The sequence below is a fragment of the Hibiscus syriacus genome, unplaced genomic scaffold, assembly GCF_006381635.1.
Source record: "Hibiscus syriacus cultivar Baekdansim isolate YM2019G1 unplaced genomic scaffold, ASM638163v2 tig00111023_pilon, whole genome shotgun sequence".
Classification (NCBI taxonomy): Eukaryota; Viridiplantae; Streptophyta; class Magnoliopsida; order Malvales; family Malvaceae; genus Hibiscus; species Hibiscus syriacus.
In genome coordinates, this window is record NW_024062957.1 from 233429 (window position 1) to 259608 (window position 26180).

General features: G+C 34.3%; 5 protein-coding genes across 9 annotated transcripts; 1 reads left to right on the forward strand and 4 right to left on the reverse strand.

Moving 5' to 3' along the window:
* Nucleotides 1–892: 892 nt before the first annotated feature.
* On the reverse strand, nt 893–4572 carry LOC120150710 (ubiquitin domain-containing protein DSK2b-like). The gene is made up of 8 exons (XM_039163333.1): nt 4145–4572; nt 2989–3774; nt 2008–2219; nt 1816–1929; nt 1620–1675; nt 1494–1522; nt 1258–1344; nt 893–1167 (listed from the first exon to the last, which is right to left on the reverse strand). The coding sequence occupies exons 1-8, from the start codon at nt 4386–4388 to the stop codon at nt 1019–1021; spliced, it is 1677 nt and encodes a 558-aa protein (XP_039019264.1). The 5' UTR covers nt 4389–4572; the 3' UTR covers nt 893–1018.
* Nucleotides 2895–24771, reverse strand: LOC120150711 (glycerol-3-phosphate acyltransferase 9). 2 transcript variants are annotated; one of them, XM_039163334.1, is made up of 15 exons: nt 24542–24771; nt 24372–24441; nt 24253–24333; nt 24035–24153; nt 23783–23882; nt 23423–23518; nt 23173–23269; nt 22702–22789; nt 22525–22621; nt 22350–22435; nt 22124–22243; nt 21912–22010; nt 21358–21476; nt 6703–6722; nt 2895–2926 (listed from the first exon to the last, which is right to left on the reverse strand). In XM_039163334.1, exons 1-13 carry the CDS (start codon nt 24661–24663, stop codon nt 21428–21430), a joined length of 1224 nt encoding a protein of 407 aa, XP_039019265.1. In that variant the 5' UTR covers nt 24664–24771; the 3' UTR covers nt 2895–2926; nt 6703–6722; nt 21358–21427. The 2 variants fall into 2 exon arrangements, with proteins under 2 accessions (XP_039019265.1, XP_039019266.1); XM_039163335.1 differs by lacking the exon at nt 24253–24333 and having other exon boundaries at nt 24384–24441.
* LOC120150713 (isocitrate dehydrogenase [NAD] regulatory subunit 1, mitochondrial) lies at nt 6043–8550 on the reverse strand. The gene is made up of 4 exons (XM_039163336.1): nt 7907–8550; nt 7585–7824; nt 6627–6705; nt 6043–6489 (listed from the first exon to the last, which is right to left on the reverse strand). Exons 1-4 carry the CDS (start codon nt 8408–8410, stop codon nt 6215–6217), a joined length of 1098 nt encoding a protein of 365 aa, XP_039019267.1. The 5' UTR covers nt 8411–8550; the 3' UTR covers nt 6043–6214.
* LOC120150700 (probable acyl-activating enzyme 1, peroxisomal) lies at nt 12909–13439 on the forward strand. Its single transcript, XM_039163321.1, has one exon. It carries the CDS (start codon nt 12909–12911, stop codon nt 13437–13439), a length of 531 nt encoding a protein of 176 aa, XP_039019252.1.
* LOC120150709 (protein DETOXIFICATION 45, chloroplastic-like) lies at nt 14549–20553 on the reverse strand. Of its 4 annotated transcripts, none has more exons than XR_005518549.1 (16): nt 20397–20553; nt 19628–20020; nt 19141–19265; nt 18582–18725; nt 18303–18451; nt 18039–18174; nt 17183–17279; nt 16988–17088; nt 16641–16804; nt 16352–16423; nt 16131–16247; nt 15928–16023; nt 15721–15842; nt 15517–15569; nt 14882–14950; nt 14549–14797 (listed from the first exon to the last, which is right to left on the reverse strand). XR_005518549.1 is itself a non-coding variant. In XM_039163332.1 (16 exons), exons 2-15 carry the CDS (start codon nt 19984–19986, stop codon nt 15134–15136), a joined length of 1740 nt encoding a protein of 579 aa, XP_039019263.1. In that variant the 5' UTR covers nt 19987–20020; nt 20397–20553; the 3' UTR covers nt 14549–14950; nt 15087–15133. The 4 variants fall into 4 exon arrangements, 3 of the variants coding, with proteins under 3 accessions (XP_039019263.1, XP_039019262.1, XP_039019261.1); XM_039163332.1 differs by adding an exon at nt 15087–15138 and having other exon boundaries at nt 14549–14950; XM_039163331.1 differs by having other exon boundaries at nt 14549–14950.
* Nucleotides 24772–26180: the final 1409 nt, after the last annotated feature.

Genomic DNA, 26180 nt, shown 5'->3' on the forward strand with positions numbered 1-26180 from the left:
GATTTCATCATCAAATCACCTAACTATTTAAATATTCCAATCAAGCCACTAGTCGTTAACTTTTAACGGAGGGTGCAGTAAAAAAACTTGGTATAATTATATATTTTGTCCTTAATATTTCTAAACTCTATCAATTTGGTCATAATTTAGTTCAATTAAAATAATTTTAATCTTTAATTAGATGGTAACACATGTCATAACTGGGTTGGAGGATATTTTCGTTTTAAATTAATCACTGATATTCAATCTATTGACTGATTAATCAGATCATATACTGCAGAGACGAGGGCGATCCTCTCAACCCAGTTTGCTCCATTCACAAACGCCAAAATTCAAATCTTAACATTGCTTAAAGAATCTAGTATCTCATCTCACTAGGCCAACTAATTGTTGGTTAAGTAGTAGGATATTCAATCTCTACTTAAAATAACTTCATTGTTCTTATGTCATTAACTAGAATAAATATATAACACGTGATATAATAGAGAACCAAATGTACAGCAAATGAATGGTTCAGGTGCGTGCATGCCACTCCGTTGTCTCGTGTTCTAGTCCTGCTTAGCACTCAAATTAGAATTTTATTTTAAAAAGTTTAGAAAATATCTACCAACCCCCCCGATATCAGTGATACGGGTAACAATCTAATTTAGAAATTTAATTTATTTTAATTAAATCAAACTATGACTTATTATATAATATTCCCAAATAGTATTCATTATTGATAATATTATATTACATTACTTTCATCGGATAATATCGAATCCGAAGGCGATAATGGTACTTTTACCGAAGGGGGTAAAACTCACAAAAGCGTTGTTAAAAATTAGAAAAACAAGAATAATTCAAAGTGTATGTACACAAGGAAGTGCCAAATATGAAATGATGCACAAAATGGTCCAAGTGATCGGGTATAATATTATCGTGGTTTGCTTAGGGCACCAACCCAATATCAACCAATCTTACATTGGAGAGTTTCTTGGTCATTTAAAAAAAAAAAAAAGAGCATGAAATTAAGGTATTACTGCCCGGGATTTCCCAGAAGCCTCTCAACCGCGGCATGGATGTTTCCGGCAGTAGCTCGTAGTGCTCTGATATTCTCTTGCGTATCATAGAAACCCATTTCTTGGAGTTGGGATAGTTGTGTGGCATACAGTTCTTCTGGGGGAACTGGAAAATTAATGAAGATGACATTAGTAGAGAGACCCATAAGTGTAACAATTCTAATAAAAGTCCTCATAAAGATAAAAGAATGCTAACCATCGGGTTGGTTGGGGACACCCAAGCCACCGGCTCCTAGCCCGCCAAACATATTCATCAACAAGTCCAGATTAGCAGCTCCTGTTGCTGCCGAAAAGGAGATCGAACAAAATGAAGGGTAAAAACATGGAGACGGATGGGAGCAGAGCAGATAAAGGAAAGATAGCAAAACAAACTAGACAAAGCCCTAGACAGTTCGAGAGATAACTACAGTTTGGAATTGTGTTTATCTGTACCTGTAGTACCACCGGTTGGTGCTGAATCCCTGTAAGAAAGTCTTAGGTTAACCTTGAAAGCAAGAGTAGCAAAAGGCAATTGAAGTTTTAGTTACCAACAGAACAGACACAGGTACTATCACTTACTGGGTTGATTGCTGTCGATTGAGAGACACGAGGGACTGTTGTAAAGCTAGCATTTGCTGCGAGAAATGAAAAGAAAAAGGGAAAGATGAGCGTAGCCGACTTTACTGACAAAACAGTACTTGAAAGAAAAAGCAAGGCAGCCTTAACATGCATAGAAGGCCATATCACCTATGGTGAGCTTATATATAGAACATACCTGCATTGTCTCAGGGGAAAACATCTGACGAAGTACTTCAGGGTTTTGCATCATTTCTCTCAATTGAGGATTTAAATCAAACATACTTTGCAGTTGGGGGTTGAGATTCATAATCTAAAAAGTAAAAACAGATTGTTAACAAAATGAAAAGATGCAAATGAAAATCTCAAATGAAGTGATTCCTCGAAATACCTGATTCATATATTGGGGATTGGACATTATGCTCTGCATCATCTGAGATATTGCTGGGTTTTGCAATAACTGAGTCAACTGAGAAGCATCTGGCATTCCATTCAACATAGGAGGCAGATCTGGAATACCAAGGCCTCCTAGACCACCAATACCTGGTGTCCCGGCATCCACTTCAGGATTTGGCCTTGCATTAGCGTTGGTCTGGGTCCCCCCTGACAATTTGCAGCACACAGTAACTCATCAGGAAATCAGTATCTAAAACACAGATACAACAGTAGTAAAATTCCATTCAAAGAAAACAAAATATTTATATGATCTAGTTTACTCAAAATTGCCTTTCATCCGGAAAACATGGTAAAACGGTGCAGGACATATCAATTTATCTTTTTATTCCTGATAAGAAGGAACCCCTCATTTATATTGGGAAAACCCAAAACAAAGGTAAATGTAATTAATAATCGTGCAGCATTCAACATGGACAACAAATTACAATTAGACAAGTCTCAAATGAATCATTCCTCCCACAACTGAACAAATTTAGCATAAACTAGTAAAGGCAACATTTCGTGAAGTGCTAAAATGTTGCAAGCCAAATCAATTTAGCTTTATGTGCAAAGTGATCTAAATAAGAAAGAAGCCGTCATCCATACTTCAAAATTCAAAAGATAATAGTCCATAAGCATGCAACATTAAAAAAGGGAAACAAACCATAATTACATGAAATTCAATCAAACCATTCACCCAACAACTGAGTCAACTCTGAATAATGCTTTATTTTAAACATTGATCAAGTCAACTTAATCAAAAGTACTCAGACCATCAGCTTTCAGGATCATGCTGACATAATTTTCCTTGTCAATCAGTAGCATTTGGAATTCAACTACCATTCATCTCTGCAGCATGTGCGCATTGAAAAATATGCACACTTGAAAAATGAGTATGGCTAGACAGAAATGCTTTAATGAAGTAAAAATTGCTTACCCCCACCAACAGTGTTGCTCCAAGGATTAGGGAGTGGATTTGTGTTTGGGGCAGTTTGGCCCTGAGCGGTTTCAGAATTGGTTGTAGATGTATCATTAGTTGAGTTTCTAGCTTGAGAACCACCTTGATTGCCCAACAGAGCAGCGAATGGGTTAGAACCTGGATTATTTCCATTATTTCCACCCATAGTTGTAGCATTCAAAAATGGCTCCTGAACATTTTCATACATACGCCTAAGCATGTTAAATCCCTCAGGAGAGGCTTCAATATTACTCATAGCCCTGTCAGTGTTCCGCATCATTTCACGCATGAGTTCAGGGTTTCTTGCAGCTTCTAATGTCTGCCGAAGAATGCTAGGGTCGTTAAGTATATGCCCAAGCTCTGGATTCCGATCAATAATTTCACGCATTTGAGGATTGTTCATAATCAAGCTGCGCATCAACTCCGGGTTATTCATCAAACTTTGTATAGCAGGTGTATTCATTATTTCCCTCATCATGTTAGGATTTTGAGTTAGTTGCTGCTGAACTTGTTCAAATTCAGGAAGTCCAGATCCAAACAAACCAAAACCTCCAGCGCCAGCACCATCCCCACCACCTCCTCCAAGTGGACTAAGTCCAGATAATAAGGAAGGCCCCAGACCAGCACCCTCGGTCGAACCAATACCTCGAGTAACCCCTGGTGCAGTAGTATCAGCTGCAATGTTTGTAGTAGCTGCAGCAGGAGGAGAAGATGAAGATGGGGCAAAACCACGAACCATGTGAACGGTATGATCAGCTAACAAACCTTCAATAGTGAAAAAGTCAAGTGATTAAAGGGTGGTGTTAGCATCAATGCCTTCCAATTTCAAAGTGAATGATCATGTCACAATCTTCGTAACTGCAGGTTAAACAATCAAATATATAGCAATCTAAACCAGCTCAACAAAATCAATACCAAATCACCAAAATCAGCGTGTTCCAATTAAAAGCCTAATTACGCATAACAAGAAAATCAAGCATTTTCCTCCTAGTTCCAAAATTTTGTCACCAGAACCATTTTTATTTTACAAATCTAACCGTTCTCTATATTGTTTTCTTATAATTCAATCAAAATAGGAAATAGCCAGAAATTATAAGGGCGAAAAACATTTTTTTCTGAAGGCGATTAAACATACCATAACTTTGAAGGGTTTGGTCGTCCTTCAAGATTCGACCTTTATAAATCAATCTTTGCTGATCAGCTGCGATGTCGCAATTCTGAGCCAGAAGAGCCTTGAAAGATCCAACGCTGGATTCGAGGCTGGTCCTCACCGTAAATTTCGTACCGTTGGAGCATCGGATATTAACCACCACTCCCTCTTCTTCTCCTCCTCCATTTCCACCGAGTCGTGACTCACTGGAATCGCCTTCCGCACCCATATTCCCCCTTCCCAGATCGATCAAAAACCCTAGAAAATTGGGGGCGATGAATTTTTTTTAATAATTGGAAAAAGGAATTAAAGAATTGGGGGAAATTTTTGAAGGAAAAAAATGAATCGTAAGAACAAAGATGATTCTCGAATCGAGACTTCAGATTTGGAGAAAACTGGGGATTCTAACAGAACAGGTTTGTGTTTGAGGCCGTACTGCCCATATTGTTGAATTATTTATTTATTATTATATTATATTATAACAGGTTTGTCATATAAACCAATAATATCCGGCCACGTTTTACAAATTTGTACCCATACTTGTTAAGGATAAACTACATAAATGGACCCTGAACCTTTATAAGAATTGTATTTTAATCAGAAAACTCTTAAATTTTATAACACAATCAATGAACTTTTAATTTCCTTTCGTTGTCGTCATTAAAAAATAAAAAGTGACATATTCAAGTGTTTTTTATACAAGTACTATCGTTGAAGAGAAAACTTCTTCTGATTTCCATATCAATCCATAGGTAACAAGCTCATAAATTATATAAAGAAAATTAGTTTGATCGAGTCGAAATGAGACTTGAAACATATTTAGAGATCCTTACATTAGGTGTTACCTTTTTAGGTCCCAAAATACTCCTTGAACGATTTGAAGTTTGGAAAGAAACGTCAATATCGATTAATGAGGTCTTCTTAAAAATCTTAGAACTTTGACGGAATCAATGTTATTTGACGATTGCACTATATTGTTAAAGGATATAAACTTGGTCAATTGAATGATGTCCGATAATGAAAACCACGACACGTATAAGTTAGATTATTTTCTCATCCTTTAAACATATTATTTTTGTATGCAAAGGTGGGATAATCGTTGAATACTACGAACGGGTGAGAGATTTTGGAAAAGATAAGAGAATATTCTAATTGTTAGATCTCCGACATAAATTTTCTACAACGCAGAAGCACACTACTATAAATAAAGATCCTTTACTAAAAAGACTTATTTCCCCCTTAATCAATATACCTTTTTGGTTAGAAAGAATACAATCGTACATATCTCTTTAGTTGTTTCAATAATAATAAAAAAAAAAACTAAAAACGACAACGAAAGGAGAAGAGACAGCTGTTAATTCAAGGTTTGAAAACCTAGGATTCTATTAAGGGACAAGACTTTAACATGCAACATCGACTTTTCTTAATAATAATTGAAAATAATTATCTTAATTAAAGTGAATTAAAAGTTTAACGATTGTATTATAAATATTAAAAATTCAATGTTCAAAATACAAACTCTAAAAATTCAAAAACCATTTATGTAACTTAACCTTTTTAATTTTAGCTTAATATCTTATTACCCTTTAATCTAATTATTACTGTCTTTACAAATAAATAAAAACATATAATATTATGGATACAGAGTCTGTATGAAATACACAAATTTGTTTATTTTAATGATATCTTCTTCTTTTTTATGTTTAAATTTTATATTAGAATTTAGAGCTTAGATTTAGAAATTTAAAGTTCAGATTTTAAAATTCAAATAATGAATCTTGTATATTAAATAATAACCCAATAAAAGTAAAAAAACTAATTATATGTTAAATTTTAGATAATAGTATTTGACAAAAATATATTTAAAAAAATAATATCTCGTATTAATGTCTGAATAGCCCAGATGTTTATTTCATCCAATGTAATAGTGTTATAATCCACCTTAACTTGCATAAAGAGAAAATTTAATATCATGAATGACATATGGAAAAATTTAAGATGGTTCTGGGATAAAACCCATTGGTTGAGAATAAGCAAATCATTTTGAGAACCAAATCAGTCTAGCTTACCAATGACTGCATCGACAACTTCTTGTGTTGTGCTATCGCCGCCGAGATCTTTGGTCCGGTACTGGCCCTCCAAGATCACACGTTTCACTGCACTTTCGAGTCGATCGGCGAAAGAAGGGAACTGTAGATGTCTCAACATCATGGCAGATGAGAGAAGCAATGCCACCGGATTTGCCTTCTTTTGCTCTAATATTTTTTCTTTCCCCACGTTTCCCGCAGAAGCACCTTGCTCGAACACGGCGAATTCAGCTCCCACGTTGCCTACAGTTAAGAGAATTGTTTAATGAAAGCCATCATTATCACACTATTCCGTATTGCATCCATGACAACAAAAAATTGCGAAGAACAGAAAACGACACATTAATACAAATCTGAACACATTGTTGAGTAATTGATACCTCCGGGCATGACACCAGTGCCTCCAGCTATACCGGCAGCCGTATTTGCAACAAGATTTCCATAAAGATTAGGAGTAACCTAAACACAAACACCGAAAGTAAAACCAACATATAAATAACATAGAAAGGATTATGCAACATAAAAGAAAATTACATAAATCTCAAGGGCAATTATCTCTTCTAGCATATTGCATATCATTCTCCACAGCATACAACTTGTGGTTGGTATAGGTAATAAAGATATCAAAAACCGTAAGTCACCGATTCAAAGTCAAGAAATTTTGATGTCTCTATGATTATCTCTATCTTCACGTTGAACTAGTTCAAGACATTGTATGTATGACAAGAATGGTAAATCACACCATCAAAAAGAACTTTCAAAGGATCATATTCCAAGTACCATATATCAATATTAACCTATGTTATTCAGACTCGATTGGGAGAGTTGACTATATTGACATATATACAAGTTGGAACAACGGAGGCCATATATAGGGAAAAAAGTTTGCTTACATTGGTATGTATGTGAATTGCTATAAGCTATAAGACAATTGAGAGTTTAAGCAATCAATCTATAGTTCTATCCCACTCTCGATTCTATATCCTTCGATCAATCCAGTTGAGAGTTCAATTTCAATTAGTAAACCGAGCAAGTAGACAGGAGGGTAAGGTTGCTAGTGCAGAAAGATCATTCAAGCAACAAAGCAGCACAGTTGAAGCAATGCTTGTACTCGATACCCGTATGTTCAATTTTTGCAAAGGTTTTCTACATACTCTAAAGGTCCTTCAAGGGCTATCTTTATACTCGTGTTCAAACATGCATCGGACACAGGGACAAACCAAACAACATAGATGTATACTAGAGGGGAAGATCAAAACACCTAACTAGCCAACCATATATCCAATATCATTATTCAAAAACATTCAATGAATATCAAGCAAAGGAATTCATATATACCATGACATCGAATTGCTCCGGTTTCGAAACGAGTTGCATACAGCAATTGTCCACAATGATTTCATTATACTTGATACTCGGATATTTAGTTGCTACTTCACGGCAAGACTCCAAGAACAACCCATCAGCAAGCTTCATAATATTGGCCTTATGAACAGCAGTAACCTTCTTTCGATTGTTCAAATAAGCATATTCAAAGGCATATTTCGCAATCCGCTCCGAACAAAACTTGGTTATAACCTAAAACAAAAACAAAATTAACAACATGAAAATCTTCAATTTTCCATAATAAAAACAATCCAATTCCACTTGGTTTACTCACCTTAAGGCTCTCCACAACGCCGGGCACAACTTCGTGTTCAAGACCTGAATATTCACCTTCAGTGTTCTCTCTAATCACGACAATATCCACGTTCTCGTGTCTGGTGGGCAGACCCGGTAAGTTACAGCAGTTGACCAATGATGCGTATAGATCCAGTTCTTTTCTCAATTGCATATTCAACGAACTGACTCCGCCTCCCATGGGCGTTTTCAGGCCGCCTTTTAGACAAATCTTGTTCTTCCTTATCGAATCCATGACTTCCGGCGGTACACGCTTCATGTCGCCGTGGACTTCGTACTTCTCGAAGTAAACCGGCGCGTGCATCGCTTCCATCACTTGCTCCACAGCGTTCGTCACCAGAGGTCCGATCCCGTCTCCTGGGATTAGGGTCACAGGTCTCGGGGCACCATCTCCCGGCCGGGGCATGTACGTTACGGTACGGGTTTGGGTTTTTCCAGCTATAAGGGTTCTCAGGAGAGGGATGGATCTGCGTGATGTAGCCATTTTTGGGGTGACGTAGATTGGAGATCTTGGGAGTTTTCGAGGGTCAAATTAGGGTTTTGAGGTTTGAGAGAGAATGGGAGAAAAAAATACATCAAAAAGGAGTTGCAGAAAGTTCCATGGACGACAAGTAGAGGAAAGGTAAAGGAATAGAAAAAGTATAAAATTTTCAAAAGAGTCCTTCAATTTTAATGATTCAATGTTTTGTGGGGTGACTTATTTGACTACGACTGTCTACTAAAATTCGGCTTCTTCATGATTATCGTAATTTTTATAGTTCGAATTATTTTAGATTTTTTAAATTTAGAATATTCAAATTTATTTGATCAATTTATTCAACAAATTATTCCAAGTTTATGTATTTTCTCTAATTTTTGACTGTTTTAATACACTTTATCCTTAATATTTTTTCCAATTTAATATCTATCTTTTGTTACAATCTATTAAAAACACGGTCGACCAATAAGATCATACCACATTAACATTATTTTGACCCGTTGATATACATACATCTAAATTTTAGTGAAATGGTCTTTTAAAATTTATTTTTATTTAGTTTAATCTCTTAAAAGATTATTAATATTAAATTAACCTTTTTATTTTTTTTATTTTATAAATACAATCTATTAGTTGATTCTGAATTTTATTTTTTTTTAAAAACTAGAGGATTAAATTATAAAATGTATAAACAAATAGAGGTTAATTTAGGATTGAATAAAAAATTTATGGATAAAACTAAACAAAAATAAAACTTAACATATCGTTTTTTTATTAAAATCAAACGTATATTGATTAGTCAACAACAAATGATGGTATAGTACGATTTTATTGACAGACAATTTTTGAAAAATAGTAATAATTTCTAATTTAAAATATTATAATATTAATACCTTCGAATATTAATATAGAATTACACTTCAAATATTAATGCATTCTCATATTTATATATCATTTATCCTTCAAATATTTAACTAATACTATATTAAGATATTACAAAATAATATAAAATGTTCATAAATTTAGTAATTATTTATTGTTAATTTTTTTAATAAATATAAGATGAATATAAGATATATTTGCTAAAAGATTTAAACACATATTATTATATATATAATGTTCAAACTTAAAACATAAAAGAATAATAATATATCTCTTAACCACCAAAATTTTTGGTTTGTATTTGACATTTAAATTAAGATATTAGGGAATGAGAGAAAAAGACAGGAGTAGCTGGAAAGTAAAGGAAGATAAAATTGTATTTTTGCAAAGTGCCCCTTCTATTTTAGAGATTATATGTTTTTGACATGGAGTGTTTATAAACCCTTGGTTTGAACCTTGACCATCCATAATATTAATGAATTTGAATTTTTATGGATTCATATATTTAACATATAATTTAAATTTTTTGTTTATTTTTTTATAAAATTATATTTTATTAATTGAAAATACAATTCTCAGCATGTGCCCTCATGCACCCATATAACTCATTTGAGCTACATTGGCAATCAGATGAGATAATGTCTCTCTAATTTTGTATATGTGATACCACACATACACATCATGTATAGGTGTTTATGTCTGGCCAAAACGAAACAGAAAGAAAAGTTTGGTGTTTTATGTTAATTTTGTGCAGATGATGCATGTGAACAAGGTACGGCGACTGTGGAGCTTTAGAAATTAGGGATGATCATGGGTCGAGTCTGATCGATACATTGTTCATTTGAATTTGATATGTAAAATAAACTCTTTTAGCGCACTTGATCTGATATGAGTTTAGGAGAGTTCCATTGGGTCTAAAATTCGATTCAAGTCGAAAAACAATTTTTTCTTGGCGAAACCTTTGTATGCAGTGGCTGAACATCGCTTGCCTGCGGATGAAGTATATTATTCAACCTTTTAAGTTGTGGTCTAGGTTCCAAGGTATCTGCTCAGTTATGGATTGTATTAACATATGATATAATTCTTCATTAACATCTTAAACATTGGAGATTACATTGGTAAAAACTGAGCATTAGAGTCTCCATTCTTTATGGTTCATTGAGATACACATGGAAACAAACTTATCAACGAAATCAACGTCCCAGGGCGAAATTGTAAGCTCGACTGGTTTTGAGTTTGAGTTTTTTGTTTACTTTTTTAATAATATTTTGACGTTTTTGAACAGGTTGCAGCATTGGGTACAAATACCATACGATCTTTACTTTACTGTTCCGATGGCGGTCACCGTCGTTTCGCCATTAGACATACCAGGACTCGTGTGCATTAGCTGGACAGTTGAAACTACATGGAGCAAAAGTGTTGTTTGTTGATCGTCAGTACCTTAAACTCGCCATTGAAGCCTTAGAGATCCTCGCTGAAACATATATCGGTTTCGAGTGTGGTTGACAGTCATTGTTTTTTTATTGTTAATTTAAATATTAATCAAATAAGATCTTGTCCCTATTTCTTTTTAGATTTGGTATACCTTTGGATTCAAATGATACTTTTGGAGTCAAATATGTCTATTTCATTTAACTCTTATCTCCTTATCTCTTTACAAGACTATCGACAAACCTAAAATATTTGACAAGACTTTTTTTATTAAAATAATCATAGATCTGATATCAACATGCATTAGAGGTAAATATATAAATTCTTATGTTAAATAAAAAAATCTTTTATTGGGACTTCTTCACTCATTCTCTAAAAAAATTCCTTAATTAATCAAAACCATAGATCAATAGTCATTAAACCATTGATTACGATTCTCCATCAAAATCAAAAGAGGTAAATTATCAACGACTGATATAATTGATTATTTCTCTCCATATGATTTAAATATTTTATAAATTATTGATTCTCTTATGTTTGATTCTAGCTATATCCCTATTAAAGGATGGTGCTTCCCTTAGTCAATCACCACTGATCAGTGACACACATATGCATTAGAACATATGATGCCGAGTTCATATTCGACGTTGTTGTCACATACAATGTAAGCAACCTCGGCAGTGTGACACCGGTACTTAGCTTAATTGCCAACGCGAATCAAAAGTTTATTCCGTTTAAGGTAAACATAATAATTGGTGACGCTTTATATGTGATAAAATCTACAATTAGATGCTAATATGACGGTTCATTATGTTGAAGTGATAATCTACAATGTTAATGTGATAGTTCACATGTAAACGATGATGACATGAAAAGAGTTTAATTAATTTTTTTACCATCTTAATAAGATTAAGATATATATATATATTGATTATATAAAAATATTAATTTTATTAAATTAATAGATATGGTGACATAATAATTTGTAGTTTTTTAATGGTACTTTTTAGTGGATAGAATTGTTTGTCATTTATGGTTTAAAATTTAATTACATTTGTCATTTAAAGGAAAACAATTATGTACATTCTAGGTTAAAAATTCCATAAATTTATAAGTTGATATCTTACCATAGACACTGCTAAATCCATCCCCCCCAAGGGCCACATGAATCGTCCCCATACATATATATATACATTGTATGAACATCTGAATATCCTGAAATTCTTCATTAACATCTGAAGCAATAGTTGGAGATCAAGAGTCTGGAAAATATGGAACAATTGGTTCCATGCTCAGCTAATTATGTACCTCTCTCCTATAAGCTTCTTGGAGAGAGCTTCAATGGTGTATGGTGACGAGTGTCCATTGTTTATGGTTCATTGCAGTATACATGGAAGCAAACCTTCCAAAGATGCTCTAAACTTGCCTCTGCACTGAATCAGATGAAAGTCTCCCATGGTGATATTGTAAGTTCAATAACTTTTCTACTTTCAAGTCTTTTTGTTTGCTTTTTTTTGGGCAAACTATACTATTAATTCGATTTGATAACTGTGGTTGTGGTTAAGAAAAACTGATGTGATATGTTAAAGTTTTATTCTAAAAAATTCTTAAGGTTCCAAATTGAAAGTAGACACAAAAGACAAGTTTTTGATAAATGGAAAGCCTTCGGTCAATCCCAACAACAGTGGATCCGAAAGGAATGGTTCACAGTCATAGAGGAGCTTATTTGACAACCTTAGCTCAAATCATTCTCAATGAAATGAAAGCTATGCCGGTTTTTTTTATGGACCGTCCCTATGTACCACAGCAACGGGTGGTGTTTCGCTTGGGCGACCGCCGCTCTCGGTGGCACCAACATTTGCATTAGTACATACGACGCCAAGTTTGTTTTCGACGCCATTGTCAAATACAATGTAACCAACCTCGGCGGTGCGACACCGGTTCTTAGCTTACTCGCCAACGCGAACTAAAAACCACTTCCGTTTAAGGTGAACATAATGACCGGCGGCGCTCCACCGCCAGCACATGTGGTTTTCAAGATCGAAGAGCGCGGGTTTATTCTCACTCACTCGTACGGATGTCGGAGATGTTGGGGCACGGAACCATGTATCCATGGAGGCCTGAATACAACTCTCTTCCCCTTCAAGAATAAGCGAGAACCAAAGCTATTCATGGGCTGAACCTCATGTTGATGGAGTCCGTCTATGTTAAAGATCCGGCGACGATAGAAAGCGTGCCGTTCGACGGGTTCACTTTAGGTGAAGTGATGTTCAGAGGCAGCACGGTGACAAAAGGTTACTATGAGGATCCGGAGAGGACTAAAGCTGCATTCGAAGGAGGTTGGTTTCATACAGGGGATATTTCAGTGAGACATCATGATGGGAAAATTGAAGTTAAGGATCGGAAGCTAGATTTGATTATTTCTGGGGATAAGAAAATAGGCACGGTGGATGTCGAGGCGGTGCTGTTTACACATCCGGCGGTTTTCGAGGCCGGAGTTGTGGGGAAGCCGGATGAGGAGTTGGGAGAGACGGTTTGTGCCTTTGTGAGGCTTAAGGAAGGGTGTGATGATACCGGTGCTGACGAGATCATCGAGTACTGCCGTGGAAAGATGCCGGAATATATGGTGCCGAAGACTATAGTGTTTGATAATCTGCCGTTCACTTCGACGGGGAAGTTGAAGAAGGCTGTTTTAAGGGAAAGGGCTAAGGCCCTTGCTTGAAGATGAAATGCATGCATGAATGAAATGAGTTATGCTTTATCTATGTCAGTTGTATTAGCAAATTAAAAATAAATAAAATGTTATTTTCAGTTTTTAAAATAAATGTTTTAGGTATGTTCATCAGAGGTCAAATTATGGTTTCAATCCTTTCTAATATACTTAAATTTGAAAATAATCACTGTATTTTAGTTTAACTGACCCTGTTTTTATAATGTCATTAATTACTAATTAGTTTAAATAATTAAGTTAAAAAATGATGATATTGATTTTTAAAAATACTTCTCCCCAACAATCCATGTCAACAGTACACAATAAATTAGAATGAATATTTTTATTTTAAAAGAATATTATTTCATACATAGACCGTCTAAATTTTACTTTATATAATCTTATCTTTATTTAATAACGAAATCTAAATTTTAAATAACTTATAAACCTTAAACGTAAATCCTATAACCCTAAATCATTAACTTTAAAATAAAACAAATGATTTTAAAATTAACAATATTGTGTAAACTATTACACAACAAGTGTCATAATTTTTATTAAAAATTATATTGCAATATAATAAAGTAATTAATAGGAATGTTAAACTCGACCTTTATCTAAAATACCTCCAGTTTTCTTTTATTTAGTTTTTTTAATAATATAAAATAATTATAAGATAATTTAAATTTTAAAATTTCTTTTAATAATATAAGATGATTATAAGACAATATCTATCCAAAATTCTCTTAACCACCAACTAATAAACACTTTACAGATATAATTATTTAAACTTGAATATTTTAGAAAATGAATGAGACAATTCAAATATTTGTTATCTAGATCTAAGATGATAAATTTCATTCAATGCCAACGGGGTTTGTAGGGGCACACTTTTATTCAGTTAGCTCACAGGAATGTCCTGGATTATCTTCCATAAGGATTTTCACTCGCACATATGTACCCTAGCTTCTAAATTGCTTATGGTTCATATGCCTGGTGAAGGGCTTCTCCTTGGGCTTCTGGCTACAATTCTTGCATCATTGGTAACTACTCGTGTCGGAACATGTACTCGTATCCGATACTCACTTACCCTTGAATCCAAATAACAATGACATTTTATTTTTTGGATAAATAAATATTTCTATTTCTCTAAAGGGTGCTCACTTGTTCTTTGACAGATGCATACTCAAAATTTGTTGAAAGTGATATAAAACAGAAGCTTCGTTAGGCAAAACATGGCATGGTCCCCAACACAGCCTCCTCAACTGTCCCGGAAAATTTCAACAACTAAGTCGAAGAGGGAGAAAACAAATTGAAAAAGGCCCCGAGCTTCGGTTTCTGCAAAAATGGAGTGTTGGTTGAAGGTGAAACTGCACCAATGGAAGCAGACCTACTCATCTTGGTCACCGGATTCAAAAGTGAACACAAGCTCAAATACATTTTCATGCTCAAACCTTCGAAAAGTACATATCTAGTTCCCTGATGCAGCCCTTCCACTCTACGGGTCAGTTATCTGCAATAACCTGTCGATGCATGGTGTAATATAAAACACTTTAAACACGATTATGAAACATGATATAAACGGAGCATTGTTCTGATCAGGGAGTAAGGATGCCACAACTAGCTGTACTCGGATTCTCGGTGAGTATTTCTTTTTACCTCAAAGATGAGATGCAGATGGATAGCAGAGCTTCTCGATGGGACATTCAAGCTACCAAACATTAACGAGACGGAAAAAGATATAAAAACAATGGGACAAATACTTGAATACTCGGGAGGATACTATCGTAGAAAGTGCATCGGTGCTTTGCATATATGGTGTGTTCAATAAACCGTGTCCATAATCGTGGGTTCATGGTGTGTTTAAGATCTAATGCACTTATTTCGTATCATGTCTTAGTTAATTTTTCATATCATAAACGAATTTATAAAGTTTTACTGGTGCAATTTCAGAAGGAAAATTTGATATAGAGGAATCCAATTAAAAGACCACCTTTTCCCGTTTATGCATAAAAAAACACAACAAAAGCAGTTCGAACAATGATATGACCTCAGAACTGAGGTTTTTATGAACATACACTAAGCTCACCTCTCTCTAAGTCCTTGTGCAGGAACCACCAAGGCCCGGTTTTAGATAGTATTCTGTAAAAACAAACATAAAATCAAAGACGCATAAATACTAGTATACATTGGCACAAAAAATTGTATATGGCAATACTTTCAAGTCTTTAGTCTCGGTCTTGGAAAAATGGAACATAACTCGAAACATAAAATTCGTTCTCAAAACTTTTACCTGACAAATCCTGCTGTCATCCGCAGAGCCATAAATAGAGTTAAGCCCAACCAAACCCCTCGAAGACCGAGAGTCTTTGGGGCAAAGAGCAAAAATGTGGAAGAGACGGCACTCAGCAACATCTGGAGATCACATAACCAACATGTTAGACGAAGCAATCTATTTTTTGTATCTAAAATTAGTCACTGAAATTTTCAAGTGGCGTACCATAGAACCAGCTGCATAAGGAAAGTCTGAGACGCCATAATGGAGACCATCAAATATAAACGCTAAGGCATTTATAGGTTGACTAGCACTGACGAACTACAATAATTTTTATAAGAGATCGTTAATACAGATCAAAGGACAATCATAAATGCAGAAGCCAAAAAAAAAGGACAAGCTTACTGGATGTTAATTTGAATACTTACCAGCACACCGGTTCTAACAATCGCTAGAACTTCAGCATCTTGCGTGAACAAGGTCGCTAAAGAACTAAATGATACACCTAGGATTGCAGCCAATGAAACACCAGTGGCAACCCCTATCTGTAAAGCCACGTGCATCAAGTTAGTGATTGGAATATCACAAGCCAGATATCAACATAATAATTGATGATAACAGTTGGAGGAAAATCCTGGTAAAAGCTTACTTTCAACACAAAGTTAGCAACTTCCTTCACAGTTTGTAGGTCGCCTTTAGATAGGTAACTTGCAATCAATGCCTACAAAAAGAAAAATGTTAGAAAGAAGGGCGGCATTATTCCTCGCTAATCTAGACAAGCAAAATAATGGTTTACAGTCTGTGAGCACTTGTTTGTAACCATAAGGATCTGCATTTAAGGGATCTCTCTCTGATCTAAATGATTGTTTGGTTAAAATGTCAACAGGTAATATGAGTAAATGCGAATAAGTTACAAATATCCCCCGGGAATTTTGTACCTGACCAGATGTTGCAAGCGCATCTGTTAGAAGAGATACAGCAAGCCATACTTGCATGCATATCTGATGCGCAGCCATGGGCATTGAACCTTGACGAGCAGCCATAGAAGTCCCCAGTGTCATTGTTATTAGGACTGAAAGAGTTCTTCCAATAAGAAAACCACCTGAAAACCCCATTTTCTGTAAGAAAATAAATAACGTAAAAATATATAGTCATCCAAGAACAAAATGTTGCCGTTGGATATCCTAGAAAGAACAAGGATTATAAAATGGAAGGATACAATCATAATAAAGAGATTGTTCTCCACATAGCAAACCTTGTCTTTTGAAGCCAGTAAAAAAATTACCAGATTTTATGTAGCCACCAAATTGCAATTCCCCAATCTTTGGGGGCAATAATAAAACTTTCTTGTTTAAATGCCTAATCATCAGAAAGGCAACAATGTACCTGACACAAGAAGATATTGTATTGTAGTATCATTTCCATGGAAACAAATCATTGAAGGGAAGAAGCAAATTAATGCCCAAAACGACTTGCTTACTGAGATAAAACAGTAGAGAGAGCTGCCCCAGTCACACCCATTCGAAAGCCAAACATAAGTATGGGGAAAAAGAATATGGATAATACATTACCAACACCTGCATTAGGAGCAAATACACTAAGTAGTCAAATAAAGAAGAGGGATATCACAAAAGAGAAACCTAACACATTTATCATTAATGACTGGAAAAAAAAGGGTAACAAAGATCTACTGCATGCTTTAGACATATCAAATTCTCCCTTTCTTCTATACCACTAACAGTGCTTCAATCTTCACAGTAACACTTAAAAGATGATAAATGATGTGTTTTTTTGGGGGGGGGGGCAAGCAATCCCTACACGCACACACAAGATTCAGTCAACCAGAAGAGTTAAAGAACCAAGAGAAACATAGACCATAATCAGTTTAAAATATTATAGACCAGAAGTGGTTCTACTCCAATGGATAAAAGAGTAGTTACAAATCAACAAAGTGTTAGGTCCTGATATACACTCCAACAACGCCCAGAGAATGAAAAAGAAGGGAAGGACCAAAAAAGAGGAAAAGATTAATTTCAAAAGAATTACACGGAGATTTTTGCATCCTCGTGTCAGGTTGTAGATCATCACTTAAATTTTAAACGATTTCTACACACTTATGTTACTGATCATTGAAAGTCTATGCATCAGCTAGCTGCTTCTGCATCTAAATGGTAAAGAAAGTTTGTAGACATAAATTACAGTCATGCATTCTAAGGTACGTGTTCAACAAAAAGTAAGTTCGTAGACCTAAATTACATTGCAAGGTATGTGTTCAACAAAAAGTATAGTAAATACAAACATAGCTCATTCCAGGCACAGCTCTTCCAAACACTTACCTAAACAGAAAACAGGAGTCTGTGTATCTTTGAAACCACGAAAAATTCCTTGAAGAGCCAAAGAGATTACCACAGCGGGAGCCCCAAGAGCTCTAAGCGAAAGAAAATGTTTTGCTGGAACATGCATATCTGATGTCTGTTAAGAGGAGAAAAACAAGACAAGAAGCTTCCAAATTAATAACTAGCAGTATTTTAGCAAGGAGGACCAGGAGAAAGATGACTAAAACACAAAGAAAAATAAATCTACAATAAGCCTAAACTTACTGAGGGTACTCCCATCAACTTAAGAAACAATCCAGATCCAAGAGATAATGCCAATGCCTCAATGATGCCAATCAAAATTGCTAGAAGTAAAGCAGTTGACACTGATGATAATTGTTTTCTTTCAAGAGGCTTTCCATTAGTACTCTCCGCTTCAAAATGAGAATTCAAATAGTCAAAGATCAAGTGAAAATGTTCAGTCATCTACATAAGTCAGGTAACATAAACTAGTGACAAGATTCACCAAAAACCAGCATGCAGCACCTATCTCTAAAAATTCACCTGATGACAAATTTTCAATAGCATTCCTAGAAATGTCTTCAGCAACAAAGGAAGTCGCAACACTGAAGAGAGGAATATTGAACAACTTTGATACCACGTTAAAAATCGATACAGAAACACCTGCAGAGGCTAATGCCACGGAACCTACCGAAACAACAATGAAATATCTCCATAAATGCAATAAATCATTGGATTCAGAACTTGAAGATTGAAACTGTGCACTCAAGAGGAAGATTTTATTAATTTTCAAAATTCAAATTACATGGAACTGCACAAAATCAGCTTAAACATACAAAATTATTTTTTGAAGTAGTGTGTTGCAATTTGGAACAGAGAATACGAGTAATACACCCATGCTTATAGAGAAGAATATCCTTCAGAAAACTATGATTGAATCAAAAGACTAATAAAGGAATCACAAAAAAAGAAACTGCTAAATATTTAGTCTATTACCAAAAACAAACGTTGTTGGCATGATCGCATCAAATAACCAAAAGAAGGAAAATATAATTATTCTAGCGATTAAATCAATGGAACAAACTTAAAATTAAGTTCATACTATATCTTCCAATGTATGCTGTCTCCATCAGTTGTGCAAACGGATCAATAGCCTGTCCAGCAATCGCAGGCAGAGAAAGCATAATAAGTTCCCTCTTCACATCCGTAGAAGTTTCCGTCACCTCACTGCATAGAGAAAATTCAAAGTTCATACTAGCATATAAGAATTGGTAAAATGGAGTTTTAGAGCCCAACCATTAAGAATGTGGCAATGAAGGAAGGAAGCATATATGAGCACCGCGGTAATGAAACTATTCTTGCATTTCATAATGATAACATGAATGATACATGATTTTACAAAGTCGACTTATTTCCCTTCCTCTATTCCTTTAAAGTTCTCTTTTACCATTATGCTAGAAGGGGAAGAAAACGTTATATTCCAGAAACCAATCAATATGATTTTCATAACCATTACACAAACCGAACTACGTCAAAACTTTAACAACATAACTATGAAATAATGAGACATTGTGTCACAAAAATCTTACTGGACATCAACATTATCAGTTGCAATTGAATTAATCCGGGCAGTATCCTTTTGTTCATTCAACGTGAGTCTCTCCTCGGCATCTTCCACACCAAAATCAGACCCTACCTGACTGTGAAGTGCTGGAGAATGGCATTTCCTATGTGTCAGTAATGGTGACAACAATGAATTTCTATGCATTGCAGATAGGTGGCAGCTTCGCAGACCATCTTTGTAGCCTAATTCCTTCCTAAATCTACAAATTTCATACTGGTTTAACAAAGAATGAGAACTCGTATACGTATTTATCCTGTTCCATTCCTTCTTTCTATGTGTCAGTCCACTTGAAATCGCGGAACCTGTGAAACTTGTCTGTGCCATTCCGCACAATTATCAGTTTTATAATCTACCAGACCTGAAAATCACATTGAGAAAATTAGATAAAAATCAAGTAATTCTTAATTTCCAAATTTGAGCAAAGCAAGATAAGAGGAAGCAACAAAAAATAAAAAAGAAATGAAAACTCATTGAATAACATAAATCTATAAAATAATTAAGAATTAAACAAAGAGAAATGAAGCGAAACAGAGCAAACCGCGAAAATAACTGAATTTTACGATATGTTTTCAACATGCAATCACGGAACTGAATTTTTCTTCACAGAGCCTAGAGAAATCAGCTAGAGAATTCTTCTGTTTGGATCTCTAGAAAAACGCGGCAGAGGAAACATGAAATTGCGGAAACGAAGAGAAATTACGTAAGAAAAAAAAATTAAAAGGAAAGAAAATTACCTTTTCTAGAGGAAGTGAGTGAGTAGCGGTGGAGAAAGCTAAGGTCAATTTAAGAAGCTAAAATCAAGAAAGAATCGTCTAAAGCGGTGCATCGAATCATCGCCATTGATAAACTACGGAGAGGTAGTTTCAAATTTCAACAACAAAAACCACTTCGGAAGTGAATCCTATAAGTCAATTTCAATCTACTGTTTATTGGGACTTTCTTTTCATCGGCCCACTGTATTTTAAGCCTTTTAGCTTAGAGCCGTCCGCTTCTAAAAAAGAGGTTAATTGCCTTGAAGGTCTGTAAATTGGGGTTTGGGTTTTTGTTGGTCCTAAAACTTTGAAATGTTTTAATTGAATCCTAAACGTATAAACACACTGACAATATATTTTTGAACATCTGGTTTATGGTCAAGTTAACTATTAGGTTGAAGAAAATATTTGATAAACATGATAATGCTAGTACGAGAAATAAATTAGAATGATATGATCAGTGAGGACTGATTTGGAATTCAAACACTACTTTTAAGTACGTTTGGTAAATAACCCTATAATAAAATAAAAAAATACCGTTGTTTTATTTCTCATGTGTTAATTATTTATAAAAATTAATTACATATTTATCGGAAAAAACTAACTTCAACTCAACCCGATTTAACATGATTTTTTATTACATTTTTGTCAAAATAGAAAAAAAATCTATTCAATTAATTAACATAAAATTAAAATAATCATTTTTTAACAAAATTCTAGTATCAACAACAACAAAACCCGAATTCAAATTTCATTTTAGAAAAATCCGACCATATCGAATCGGGTTGAAACCCATCGGATAGGGGTTCTTTTGCCATCCTTAGCTGCAACATCTATGAAACATAGGTTCGAAAGCGTTTAAACACATCATCTTGTTCCAATGTTACATTCTTCATGCTTACACCACAAGGAAACAGTAAACTTTGTAATAACTTTGACCTATCAACAATTTGAAGGACCAAAGATCAAAGAGCAATCCTTACATTAACCGAACAAAATGTACATTATATCAATCACTTTTCTTCCAGTCGCCGAAGAACAAATTCAGCAAAGTTTTGTTGTCTGCAAAGTGCAACAATAACCCATTCAAAATACCATTCGTATATCGAAAGGCATCAACGTAAATAACGAACAGCTTGCTTCATGTAGAAAATCTGTCAAGAATTTTCAGTATAGAGTACTTATGGCTGCTAACCAATTTAACTATGTTTATGAATTAAGGACAAACGTAAATAAACAATATATCAACATAATTTTTTACTCAAAAACGGATCCCCTATGTTAAGTCGAGGACTAGAAAATCCTATTTTAAGGGTAGGTTACAGGGACCCTTGTCTCTAGTTGCAAGCATGCAGATAAATTATTTAGATGGTAAATTGCTGATGCATTGACAACTAAATTACCGAAAATGAACTCATGGTTGCAGCTATCATTTAAGATCTCAAAAGATAATGTGTTATGACAACAAGGAAAGAGAAAATAGAAAAGTTTTCTTACTTTCGCTCTCTATGCTTAGGGCTTGGGCGAGAATACTTCAGATATCCGTCCCATGGAACCTTTCTAAGACCTGCTCGAACAGATATTATGTCTCGGACCCTGTATAAAAGGATATCATCTGAATCAAAGGTATTGCTTCTCTAGGAAAGGCTTGAAACGTATTAATAGGTGACCTCAACGACTGATTTCCGCTAGTAAAGAATAGGACTAACCTCTCCGCAAACTCGATGGGCGTTTCTCCAGGCCTTAGATTTTGGGGCTCAAGGTACCAAACATCGCAAACAACAGCCCAGGATGTCATAAGCTGCAACAAATGCATTGTGAAGGACTGCCTGTGGGAAGTGGAATATTGGTAAGACTTAACAGGTATCACAAAATATAGAAGACATTATATATTTGTGTTGGGACAGTTGAAGACTCGGGGGATCAATTCCTTACTTCCGGCTATTCCAAAAGGCATCAACAAAAATTTTATTGTACTTTATTGCAATCGGGCAAACTGTGCAACCAAGTTCGAATGCACCCTAAAACATCATCAGAGAAACCAAGATGTCAACGGACATAGGACGCATGAGAAAGGAACAACTTAAGCCGTTCTCCCCAAATTTTATACCTTTTTGAACATAACGCTGTATTGATTGTTTACACACGTCCCTTCGGGAAATATGAGAAGAGGGTTATTGTCAGCCCCCTGGCTATGATCCCTTAACCTGAAATTCAGAAGTTTATACAACCATGAGACAGAAATAATATTGATATATACATGTTCCTTACTCTTGATTGTACTTACTTCTTTGCTACAATTTCACGATCTTTGGCCTCTGAACGGTTAAACCAAATACACCCTACACTCTCTAAAATAGTGCTCTGTAGCAGTCCTACATGTAGAAATAATAGTAGAGATCTATTAAGATATAAGTAGGAAATCTTGAAGCTCGAATCAAACAAAACAACAGAAAAGGGAGAAGTTTTGCATAACACAGAAGTATGTATATATTTTACAATATGCAGAAGTAATCGGATAAAGAATAATCTCGCATAACATTAAAAAATCTATATGCAACAGAAATAGTCAGCTCATTAATACTCCCTACAACATTAATATTTATACACAAAAGAAGTAATCAGATAATTAGTACTCCCTATAACATTAATAATCTATATGCTATAGAAGTAATCAGCTAGTTAAAAATCCCGCATAACATTAAAATATGTATGCATCATTCTTAAGTACGTATGTTCGCTTCGCACTACTACTTACCAACCCATCCAGGGTGCTTCTGCATAATGACAGCAAATGCAGTCATCTGTTCTAATATGATGAAATCGATCATAGAAGTATGATTGGCCACAAACACCTGTTCAACCCATGGAAGAAAGCTCAGATATATTTTAATTAGCAGAGAGGCAGCATCAAAGGAGTACTAAAGAACCAGACAAAACCTTTATGAAATTAAATCGATAACCAAAATCATAGTGATATAAAGGGCAGAAAGAAAAGTGAGCTAAACCTGTTTGGGCCGCATGCTAGGCCGTGGTCCATGGTACTTAACAACTCCAGTCCAGGAAGCAACAAAGAAGCTGCAGATTAGCTCCACCAAAACCCTCTGAAAAGCAAATATGAGAAACTAAGTTTAAGCATAATCATTTCAATTGAAAATGTACTAGAATAAAGGTGAGTAGCAAACTGGTGAGTAACTAGTTTGCTAGAAATGTATAGGAAATCCCCAAAGAGAGAATGACAAAAATTTCCATTTTAGAACTTCAAACCTTTTCTTCGATCATCGCCACACATGCATACATACACATACACCTAGAGACAAACTGAGAAATAAAAGCTGCACGAAGTAGAAATGCTTAAAAGTTTAAACCTCCAACTTTTTCCGCAAGGCATCGTTCCCTTTGAGAAGAAAGTGAACAGGAATGAAGCATGACAGAAATATTATCCATCCTATTGTCAAAACTATAGCCCTGCGGATCAAACAGCACAACAGAAAACTCAGATAAACCCCAAGCATTTCAACATATGATACACTAAGACCATGACAAGCAAACTTCATTTAAACAAACACCATCATGCATTAAACAATTCCATGTTACTTTCAAGAAGAAGAAAGGCCAACCTTGCAGGGAACAAAATCAAGTACCGAACTACCACGCCGAAACACCAGAGAGGAAACAAATACACATTCCAGTTCCACGGTTCGGGAGGATTCGACTTAAAACACCGCGTGAATGAATCCTGCTCGTTGACAACACGGCTATAATCAGCTAAATCTTGAAAAGTAAAAAGCCTACCAATCTTCTCAAGATCAAAACTTTAGAAAACAATCATATAAACCCATATAAATAAATCCATCAAAGTATTTGAATTTGCTTTCTTTCCATAAAAACATGCAGATTTGTTACAAGGAATTAGGGATATATATATATATATAGAGAGAGAGAGAGAGAGAGAGAGAGAGAGATTACATCAACAATGGCACCAGCTGCTTCAGTTAAGATGGGAGAAATGTCAAGCAAATCGCTTCTGAAGTCACGTTCAATAAAATCATAATCAGCTAATCAATCAAATAATTAACAGATTCTTAAGATAAAATGGAGGGAAAACGAGGGGAAGTGGAAATTACAGGCGAAGCTCGCCGTGGGGTTCATGAATGGAGACTCCAGAAGGGAGATAATCTTCGATATTCGGTCGATCCAAATCCAATTCGGAGCTTGATGGTTTTAGCTTCCCTTGATTGCTGCTCATGCTTCTTCCTCTGTCGTTGCTTTGCTGCCGATGCTGTCTGTGATTTCCTTTGGCTGTCGATAATTTCAGCTTCCCTTTCACTATGTTTTCTTATTCTATCCTGATTAAGAGATTATTTCAGGATAAATATACATGTTAACACGCTTTAATATTCAAATTGGTACTTATAGTTTCTTTTATCTAATTAGGTACCTGAACTTAATTTCGTGTTCAAATTAGTACATAAACTTGAGTTATTTATTCAAATTAATAGAATATTAAGTACTAGAAATTCAAATTTAAGTAAAATGAAATTAAAATCAGATGCTAAAATAAACCTTAAAACTAAAGATCCTAAATTAAGTTTTTATATAGGGTAAATTACAAATTTACTCACTTAACTTTACTTCTCTCCTATTTCACTAAACTTTAAATTACAAATATCATGCCGTACCAAAATAATAATAAAATATTTTGTAGTGACCAAAATAAGAATAATTTGAAAGTATAGTGAGTAAATTGAAAATTTAAAAGTATAATAAGTGAAATATGAAATAGAACAAAATTTAGTGAGTAAATTTGTAATTTACTCTGTTATATATTACAATTTTTGAGTAAATATATATCATGAATAAGAACTTCGACCCCTTCTCTTCGTAGTGATAAGACATGTTGTGCTCCCAATGAGAGATTATGTTATTCAAATAAATTTTGAGATAAATATTAAAACTACACATGAACTTTCATTAAATATGTAATATGATATACACATTTTAATTTCATATTTAAAATTTTGATTCGATTCAATTTTTGCAAATTACTAAAGTAGTCATCAATATAGTATCATTTTATGTGTATATATTGTATACGTAAATAATAATATTGATTCAATACACAAATAAAATCCATGTATTTATTTTTGAAAGTGTGTACTATCAAATCTAAATTAAAATTTTATATAAATAACTAAACTAAAATTTAAATTTTATGTACATAATTAAATAAAACCAAAGTTCATATATGATATTATAGATTTAATGTAATTTTACGTACAATTTTGACTAAACTAAAATTTAAATTTTATGTACATAATTAAATAAAACCAAAGTTCTTTTATAATATTATAGATTTAATGTAATTTTACGTACAATTTTGATATTTAATCCTTTATATTTTGATATAACCCTCGATACAACAATTTAGATAATTTAAATAGTAAATTCTCGAATAAACCTACTCGAGTTTTATTTACGATATATTTATAATAATTAAATATAAAACTTCTTTAAATAATAAAAGTTCAAATTAAACGTAGATTATACAATCTACTTCGAGCTATAACTTCAATTATCTCATCCTTGATAAATTAATAACTATTAATAAATGACAGTAAAATAGTAAAATAATATGCATATTTATGTAAAAAGAACGTATAAAATAATTTCACTATAGTCGGTATACAATAACAAGAGGATTATACAAGATTATCTCAAATCTTAGAACTATATATATATATATATAATCTTAATCAGATAAAA

What these genes read in the sequence shown, in the direction of transcription:
- LOC120150710 (XM_039163333.1), bottom strand. Translation starts at nt 4,388, where the DNA reads ATGGGTGCGGAAGGCGATTCCAGTGAGTCACGACTCGGTGGAAATGGA. An exon ending in CCAAACCCTTCAAAGTTATG is followed by an intron (nt 3,775 to 4,144) that starts GTATGTTTAATC and finishes TCACTATTGAAG; the next exon opens with GTTTGTTAGCTGATCATACC. An exon ending in TTTCCCCTGAGACAATGCAG is followed by an intron (nt 1,676 to 1,815) that starts GTATGTTCTATA and finishes CATTTCTCGCAG; the next exon opens with CAAATGCTAGCTTTACAACA.
- LOC120150713 (XM_039163336.1), bottom strand. Translation starts at nt 8,410, where the DNA reads ATGGCTACATCACGCAGATCCATCCCTCTCCTGAGAACCCTTATAGCT. An exon ending in GCGTTGTGGAGAGCCTTAAG is followed by an intron (nt 7,825 to 7,906) that starts GTGAGTAAACCA and finishes TTTTTGTTTTAG; the next exon opens with GTTATAACCAAGTTTTGTTC. An exon ending in CACTGGTGTCATGCCCGGAG is followed by an intron (nt 6,490 to 6,626) that starts GTATCAATTACT and finishes TCTTAACTGTAG; the next exon opens with GCAACGTGGGAGCTGAATTC.
- LOC120150700 (XM_039163321.1), top strand. Translation starts at nt 12,909, where the DNA reads ATGGAGTCCGTCTATGTTAAAGATCCGGCGACGATAGAAAGCGTGCCG.
- LOC120150709 (XM_039163330.1), bottom strand. Translation starts at nt 19,986, where the DNA reads ATGGCACAGACAAGTTTCACAGGTTCCGCGATTTCAAGTGGACTGACA. An exon ending in ACTGATAATGTTGATGTCCA is followed by an intron (nt 19,266 to 19,627) that starts GTAAGATTTTTG and finishes TTCTCTATGCAG; the next exon opens with TGAGGTGACGGAAACTTCTA. An exon ending in TTGCTAACTTTGTGTTGAAA is followed by an intron (nt 16,248 to 16,351) that starts GTAAGCTTTTAC and finishes GTGGCTTTACAG; the next exon opens with ATAGGGGTTGCCACTGGTGT.
- LOC120150711 (XM_039163334.1), bottom strand. Translation starts at nt 24,663, where the DNA reads ATGAGCAGCAATCAAGGGAAGCTAAAACCATCAAGCTCCGAATTGGAT. An exon ending in CTAGCATGCGGCCCAAACAG is followed by an intron (nt 23,270 to 23,422) that starts GTTTAGCTCACT and finishes TGGGTTGAACAG; the next exon opens with GTGTTTGTGGCCAATCATAC. An exon ending in GCCTTTTGGAATAGCCGGAA is followed by an intron (nt 22,244 to 22,349) that starts GTAAGGAATTGA and finishes CACTTCCCACAG; the next exon opens with GCAGTCCTTCACAATGCATT.